The 8,866-nt window shown below is 35.3% G+C and overlaps 1 protein-coding gene across 1 annotated transcript; it reads left to right on the top strand.

Moving 5' to 3' along the window:
- Positions 1-2,682, top strand: LOC147381115 (putative receptor protein kinase ZmPK1). The gene has a single exon (XM_086430841.1). The coding sequence runs from the start codon at positions 125-127 to the stop codon at positions 2,576-2,578; it is 2,454 nt and encodes an 817-aa protein (XP_086286967.1). The 5' UTR covers positions 1-124; the 3' UTR covers positions 2,579-2,682.
- Positions 2,683-8,866: the final 6,184 nt, after the last annotated feature.

Here is an 8,866-nt window from a genome sequence, read left to right as displayed (position 1 = left end):
TGTCATGCAACCAAAGAGGATGTTTCATATATCTTCCTCTTCTCCAATTTCTTGATCACCAACAGAAGAACAGACTTCCCTTAACCAATCAAACCCAAAGCTCCAAATCCATCTCTCTAAAATTATGAGAAACCCATCTCTCTCTCTAGTCCTTCCCTTCATTCTTCTCATCAGCCTCATTTGCTTTCACTCTTCCTCAGCATCTTCCAACCCTCAGAGTTCTTTGTATAGAGGCTCTTCTCTATCTGTTGAGGACAATTCGGACCTTCTCACCTCCCTAGACAAAACCTACACCTGTGGATTTTATAAGGTGGGCACAAATGCTTATTGTTTTTCAATTTGGTTCACCAATTCTGCAGACAAAACTGTTGTTTGGATGGGGAACCGAGACCAACCTGTAAACGGACGAGGCTCGAGAGTTTTATTGCGTGGGGACGGAGCCATGGTCCTAATGGACTTTAATGGCTCGACTGTTTGGTCCACCAACACTGTCAATATCAAGATCGATAGAGCTGAGCTCCTGAACAACGGAAATCTCGTTCTAAAGGACTCAGATGGTAAAATTCAATGGGAAAGCTTTGATTCTCCTACTGATACTCTCCTCCCATTACAACCCATCACCAAGGCCACGAAACTGATTTCTCAAAAGGCAAAGGGGGCATACTCGTCAGGTTATTATAGCTTCTATTTTGATAATGATAATGTTTTGAAATTAATGTATGATGGGCCAGATACTTCTAGCGTGTATTGGCCAAATCCTGATGTTACTATATATTTAAATGGTAGAACAGCTTATAACCGCAGTAGATTCGCTTTTCTCAACGAAATGGGCAGGTTTTCATCCAGTGATCAACTAGATTTTAATGCTTCTGATATGGGTTTTGGGATTAAGAGAAGGTTAACTATGGATTACGATGGTAATCTTAGACTCTATAGCTTGAATGAGTTAAATGGATCATGGGTAATCTCATGGCAATCTATCACACAGCAGTGCCGTGTGCATGGTTTATGCGGAAGAAATGGAATTTGTGTTTATACTCCGAAACCCATGTGTTCATGCCCTCCAGGTTTCGAGAGGAGTGACCCGAGTGACTGGAACAAAGGTTGCATGCCTAAGTTCAAACGCACCTGCAACCAACTCCAGAAGTTTGTGGAGCTTCCCGGGACAGATTTCTATGGATTTGATTTGGAGTACCTTGAATCCAAGACACTAGAATTTTGTAGGAATCGTTGCTTGAATGATTGCACTTGTGAGGCATTCAACTACAAGATAATAGGTGGGGGGTATTGTTACATAAAAAGTGCCCTTTTTAATGGGTACAAGAATGTCGACGCCAGAATACATTTGAAAATGCCCAGAAATGTAGAAACACCCAACGCAACTGTTCTTGAAGGATTCGAGCCTACCTGCAATTCTAGTGAAGTTGTACCTGACATGGGTTCTTCCGTTACATTTTTAACTGCTAGTTCAAGGACTAAATGGAATTATCTCTATTGGTTTGTTTTAGCCATTGGAGTGATTGAGTTCCTCTTTGTTACTTTGGGTTGGTGGTTCCTTTACAGGAGACAAAGCGAGCGAAGATCACCGGAGGATGGATATCGTGCAATGTTCAATCAGTTCAGGAAGTTCACTTATGCTGAGTTAAAGAAGGCAACCAAACAATTCAAGGAAGAGCTTGGTAGGGGGGGCTCTGGGGCTGTTTATAAAGGAGTTTTGGTGGATAATAGAGTGGTGGCGGTGAAGAAACTTGGAGATGTGATTCAAGGAGAAGAGGAGTTTTGGGCTGAAGTGAGCACAATAGGGAGAATAAACCAAATGAACCTAGTGAGAATGTGGGGTTTCTGTTCTGAGGGGGTTCACAGGCTCTTGGTTTACGAGTACTTAGAGAACCGGTCACTGGACAAGCATTTGTTCTACAACATCGTCAGTAGTAGCAGTAGCAATGGCAGCAACAATATTGTTGTTCGTTTGCTTGGATGGAAGGAGAGGTTTAAAATTGCATTAGGGGCAGCCAAGGGTCTTGCCTATCTTCACCATGAGTGTCTAGAGTGGGTTATCCACTGTGATGTGAAGCCTGAAAACATACTTCTAGACTTCAATTTTGAACCGAAGATTGCAGATTTTGGTCTGGCAAAGTTGTCTCAGAGAGGTAGGTCTGGTTATGAGTTTTCTCGGATCCGAGGAACAAAAGGGTATATGGCTCCAGAGTGGGCCATGAATCTTCCTATTACAGCTAAGGTAGATGTTTATAGCTTTGGGGTTGTACTTCTAGAGATTGTGAAGGGCATTCGGCTTTCGAATTGGGTGGTGGAGGATGGCACAGAGGATACAGAGCTAAGGAGGTTTGTTAGAGTAACGAAGAGGAAAATTGACAATGGAAAAGAATCTTGGATTGAGGATATGATGGATCCAAGATTGAATGGGCGGCTCAACTTGAACCAGGCAACAACAATGGTAATGATAGGCATCTCCTGTGTGGAAGACGACAGAAATAAGAGACCGACCATGGCTTCAGTAGTCCAAGCTCTTCTAGAAGTTGAAGATGAATCCGAAGTCCATATTCCACAGATGTTGTAATTCATGCACATAACACATATAATAATGTGTCTGTTTCTTTGTATTTGCAATAGATGTAGGTGAGTTTAAACATTGTTCTTCATTAAGTGAATAAATTTTGTAAGGAATTGTTACAATAATCAACAAGATATAAGAAATAAAGTTTCTTTGGTCTATTGTAAGGAATTGTTACAAAAATCAACAAGATATAAGAAATGAAGTTTCTTTAGTCTATTGTATCATTACATTCAATCTTTGACTGCTTTCAAGCACAGGATAACCCCAAGGGGTTGTGGGTTTTTTTTTTTTTTCTACCAATTGAGGTCCTCCCTTCACCATCCCCATGGGGATGGTCTAAAGGGTTCATAACTACTCCTCTTACTATAGGACACTTACCCAACCAACACTGAGATCCGGCTCTATCCAGATTGTTTTGGTTCAGCCCAACTTTTACCATAAGACGTTTACCCAACCAACACTAGGATCTAGCTTTACCCAAACTTTTATGGTTCAACCCAACATTTACTATAGGACATTTTCCCAACCAACACTAAGATCCAGCTCTACCCAAACTTTTCTAATTCAACTTAACAATTTGAATTGTTGATTTCAATGATTCATGTTCAAATGTCAGGATTGATGATTTATAGTTGTTCATCTTGACAGTTGTAAGGTGTTGATTTCCAATAATTTGAATCCTCCATCTCAATAATTGAATGGGGGTAAGAGGAATTTATTAAAGGAAAAATATAAAAAAAAAAAAAATCAAATATAATAATTATTTAATAAAAAAATACAAATTTAGTGAAAATTATGAAAAAGGTAACAAATCGGCCATGTAAGGGCCGGTTTTTTTCTCTCTCCATTTTTTTCTCCTTTTTTATTTTTTTAATTTAAAAAAATCAAATTTTTTATACTCTAACCGGCCATTCAATGTCCTCTACATTTCTCTCTCCTCTTTCTCTCTCTTTTTTGTTTTTTTAATTAAAAAAAAAATTTCATTCTAACCAGTCATTCAATGTCCTCTAAATTTCTCTCTCCTCTTTCTCTCTCTCTCTCTCTCTCTCTCTCTCTCTCTCTCTCTGTTTTTTAATTAAAAAAATCAAATGTTTACATTGCCATTCCATGTCCTCTCTCTCTCTCTTAAATTAAAAAAAAAAAAAACAAATTTTTATATTTTAAACGGCATTCAATGTTCGCTAAATTTCTCTTTTTATTTTTTAAATTAAAAAAATAAATTTTTACATTTTAAACGACCAATCAATGTCCGTTGAATTTCTCTCTCTCCTCTTTCTCTTTCTCTCTCTATTTTTTATATTAAAAAAAAAAGAATTTTTATATTTTAAACGGCATTCAATGTTCGCTAAATTTCTCTTTTTATTTTTTAAATTAAAAAAATAAATTTTTACATTTTAAACGACCAATCAATGTCCGTTGAATTTCTCTCTCCTCTTTCTCTTTCTCTCTCTATTTTTTATATTAAAAAAAAAAGAATTTTTACATTCTAAACAACTATTCAATGTCCTTTGAATTTCTCTCAGGTTTTTTTTAAAAAATGAAATGACCATTATTCAATGTCCGATGAATTTTTCTCTTCACTTTTTTAAATGAAAAAATCGATTAGAATGTAAAATTTTGATTTTTTTAATTAAAAAAAAAAAAAGAAAGAGAAAGAGGAGAGAGAAATTTAGACATTGAAAAAAAAAAAAAAATTTAGAGGACATTGAATGGCAATGTAGACATTTGATTTTTTTAATTAAAAAAATAAAAAGAGAGTGAGAAAGAGGAGAGAGAAATTTAGGGGACATTGAATGGCCGGTTGGAATGAAAAAAATTTGATTTTTTTAATTAAAAAAAAAAAAGAGAGAGAAATGTAGAGGACATTGAATTGCAATGTAAATATTTGATTTTTTTTAATTAAAAAAATAATAAGAGAGTGAGAAAGAGGAGAGAGAAATTTAGAGGACATTGAATGGCCGATTGGAATGAAATTTTTTTGATTTTTTTAATTAAAAAAACACAAGAGAGAGAGAAAGAGGAGAGAGAAATGTAGAGGACATTGAATGGCCAGTTAGAGTGTAAAAAATTCGATTTTTTTAAATTAAAAAAATAAAAAATGAGAATAAAATGGAGAGAGAAAAAAACCGCCCTTGCATTGCCGGTTTATTACTTTTTTTGTAATTTTTACTAAATTTGTACTTTTTTATTAAATAATTATTATATTTAGTTTTTTTATTTATAATTTTTCCTTTATTAAATGAAATATGAAGTCCACCCAAAAAATTAAGGGGGTATTTAGATACAATTTTTGTGTCAAGCCTATGAATTTGACTTGAGCTTTTATAAAAAATTTGGATATGAATATACAGGCACCTTCCTAAATTTGCTATTAGGAAATTAAATTGAATGCACAGAAAGACCTTCTCGCTCCATAAGTCTTCCAAAGATATATAAAATTAAAAGAAAAAACATAGGGTCAGGTTCAAGGGCCATATGAGAAAACATACGTAAAAACTTTCGTTTTAATAAAATTTTAAAATATGGGTTAGAAATTTTGGATTGAGCTGATTTTTGTGAGGATGATCTCTATAATGGGAAGATAATCCAAAAAAAAAAAAAAAAAATCAGCCCAATCTGAAACTTCTAACCCCATTAAAAGTGATTTAGAATGTGGACCGTCGATTTTTTACCAATTTTTATCACTAATTTGTAAATCACTTTTAATGGATTTAGAAGTTTCTGACTGAGCTGATTTTTGTGAGGATGATCTTTTCATCATAATGACCATCCTTGCAAAAAATCAGCTCAATCCAAAACCTCTAACTCTTATTTTGAAAAACGAAAGTTTTTTCATATGGCCATTGAACCGCCCCCAAAAACATATGAACCACTTATTCGTCCATCAAGACCACTCACATCAGATACACAGGACGTGTTTTCAAGATGGCGACATGCACTAGAAAAGATAAAAAGACCTAAACACTCCATCTTCGTCTACATCCTTTTCTTATTAAAATTGGTCATCTGTTCAACCTCTAAACTAAATTACCTTTTGAGCTATGCTGGAGTGGCGTCAAGATTGGACCTCATATCGCACATCTTGACGTAAAAGCGGATTCAATTGAATTTCAAGTTCCAGTTGTTGTTCTTGCTCGATCATTGGAGGGGAAAGCTGAATCTGAGTAGAATTTTAGTAATGTTTTTATAAAATTCAAGCTCTCAAAAGGATTTCTATTGATTTTCGATGTATGATCCTAATTTCAAGCATTCTTTTTTTTATTCTCATTTTCTGTGGTTTATATATGAAAATTCAACATTTATAGTTGTTTGGGCTTGATCTGAATCTTCTAGAAAATTGAGATGTAATTGGCTTGATCTGAACATGGTTCAGCTGGTCCGAGCTTTGTAAGGTTTTGTTTCTATTAACCTTCGCATCTCTTCCATTTCTATGAGGTTCTTCTCGATCAAAATTGAGTTTCTGACTTTCGATATTTTGGTAAAACCATCCAATGTAAACTCAATTTTTGATTGAGTTGAATTTTTGACTTTGCAATTGTTTGTCCAATGTATGTAAGAATAAATCTGAAACTTAAATATTGATTATCAAATACGGAAATAAAAATAAAGAAAATCAAAATATGAAAATAATGCCCAAAATCCATACCTCCGGCCATTGATTTCGCACACACACACCTTCCACTGATTTTTTGTCTCGTTTGGCACTTCCAAACTCGGATACACTCACGTTAGATGGTGTAGACTAAAGAAGATTAAGATAGAGTGTGGAGTTTGGGGACCAAACGTTCCTTTTATAACCAAACTTGGTCGAGGCTTCCATCAAGCACTCGACCACGTTTTGGTTTGTTGCCACAAACATATATCTTAGTGGGTCACGTCTCTAAGCCTTAAGAGACGTGATGAAGAAATCGTGGACGTGGACCACCTAAAGAGCTCCAAAAAATGGGGTTTTATGCTCTGCTGAGAAAATCGGAGCTAACATTCTCCCACTTGGTCCACAATGCAAATGTCTTATCTTAAACCCATCGATAATCTGTATTAAGTAATGAATACATGAATCATGGCGATAAGTCCTCTAATGACGAGTATCATCTTCCATGTATTACAATGCATTTATTTCTTAATATTATACTTAATGTGGTAACATTTCTTAATGAATAAACCCTATGTTTATTCTGGTCCAACACAAATGAAGTTTCTCAAAATAAATTAAGGTGCACATAAATATGAGAAACATTACAATTAGAAGAGTTTCATTAAATAACATTGTTCATATAATGAAAAACTACATAATAGAACCAAGTCCCATATTTACTACATGATCCTTGAATTTCAATGGTGGCATGCCTTTAGTTAAAGGATCAGCGATCATCAATTCAGTGCTAACGTGCTCAATGACCACTTTCTTTTCTTTGACACGTTCCCTTATAGCTAAATACTTAATGTCGATATGTTTACTTCGACTTCCACTTTTGTTGTTTTTAGCCATGAAAATAGAGTTGAATTGTCGCAATACATTCACAATGGCCTAGAAATAGAATCCATAATTCTAAGCCAAGATATGAAACTCTTAAGCCATACACCATGCGAAGTAACCTCAAAACAAGAAACGAACTCGACTTCCATAGTGGAAGTGGCAGTCAAGGTCTGCTTGGCACTTCTCCATGATACAGCTCCACCGACCATCATAAAAATGTAACCTGATGTTGATTTGCGTGAATCAACACAGCCAGCAAAGTCCGAATCTGAGTAACCAATAACTTTCAGATTGTCCGTCCATCTATACATAAACATGTAATTCTTAGTTCCTTGAAGGTACCTCATCACTTTCTTTGCAGTTCTCCAGTGGTCTAAACCTGGATTATTCTGATATCGTCCCAACATTCCCACAATAAATGCAATGTCAGGTCTTGTGCAGACCTGAGCATACATTAGGCTTCCGACAGCAGAAGCATATGTAATGTTTTTCATTTGTTCCCTCTCAAGATCGTTCTTCGGGCATTGGTTCAAATTGAACTTATCACCCTTCACAATGGGAGCAACACTTGGTGAACAATCCAAACACGCATATGTCGCAAACTCGATTTCCAACATTTCCATAATTCAAATGACGTTTTAGAAACAGCCTTGGTTGGAACTCGGTTTAATATATACACTGCCGTCTTAAGTGCTTCAGCCCACAAGGAATTAGAAAGATTAGAGTTGCTTAGCATACTCCGCACCATGTCCAATAATGTTCGGTTTCTTCTTTCTGCTACACCATTCTGATCCGGTGAACCAGGCATGGTGTATTGGGCAACAATCCCATGCTCTTGAAGAAACTTTGCAAATGGCCCAGGTGCTTGTCCATTCTCTGTGTATCTACAATAATATTCTCCACCTCTATCTGATCTCACGATCTTAATTTGTTTGCGGCATTGTTTCTCTACTTCAGCCTTAAAGATTTTAAAGGCATCTAATGCTTCGTTCTTGTTATGAAACATGTAGAGATATATATTGTGAATAATCATCTATGAAGGAGATGAAGTATTTCTAATCATGTGAATCCATGTCTGGACTACATATATCAGTATGTATGATTTCTAATATGGTCGAACTCCTATTAACACATTTCTTTGACTTGTTGGTTTGCTTTCCCTTTATGCAGTTCACACAAGTCTCAAAATCAGTAAAATCTAGAGTACTAAATACTCCATCATTTACTAATCTTTTAATCCCCTCTATGGAGATATGACCTAATCTCTGATGTCATAATGTAGAGGAATCCTCATTAATAACACATATTTTATTACCAGTTTGAACATGTATAGCATTATAAGTGGTATTGTTTTGTAAATTAATGCAATAAAGACTATCAGACAAAATACCATTCCCAACACAATCAGATTTATAAAATAAATTAAATAATATTTCTGAAAAGTGAAAGGAATATCCAAAAGGTACAAGTCTTGAAACTGAAATCAAGTTTCTAGAAAAACTTGGAACATAAAAGGTCTTTTCTAATTCTAAAACAAAATCACTACTCAAAGTTAAACAGCATGTCCCTACAGCCTCCACATGTGAGCCCATCTTGTTTTCGGATAAGATGCTTTGCTCACTTCCCACTGGCTTCCTTAGGTTTTGTAAACCCTGCAAGGAATTCGAAATGTGGATTGTTGATCCAGAATCAATCCACCATATGTTAATATTTACATTAACCATATTAGATTCATAACAAACAAATGAGATTGAATTACTTTTATCCTCAAGCCATTTCTTAAATTTGGTGCATTCCTTCTTCACGTGTCCCGT

The sequence above is a fragment of the Akebia trifoliata genome, unplaced genomic scaffold, assembly GCF_017979445.1.
Source record: "Akebia trifoliata isolate Shusen 1 unplaced genomic scaffold, ASM1797944v1 Contig00753, whole genome shotgun sequence".
In the NCBI taxonomy this organism is placed as follows: Eukaryota; Viridiplantae; Streptophyta; class Magnoliopsida; order Ranunculales; family Lardizabalaceae; genus Akebia; species Akebia trifoliata.
Note: the sequence above shows the minus strand (reverse complement) of the source record. Positions and strands in the feature narration are given on the sequence as shown.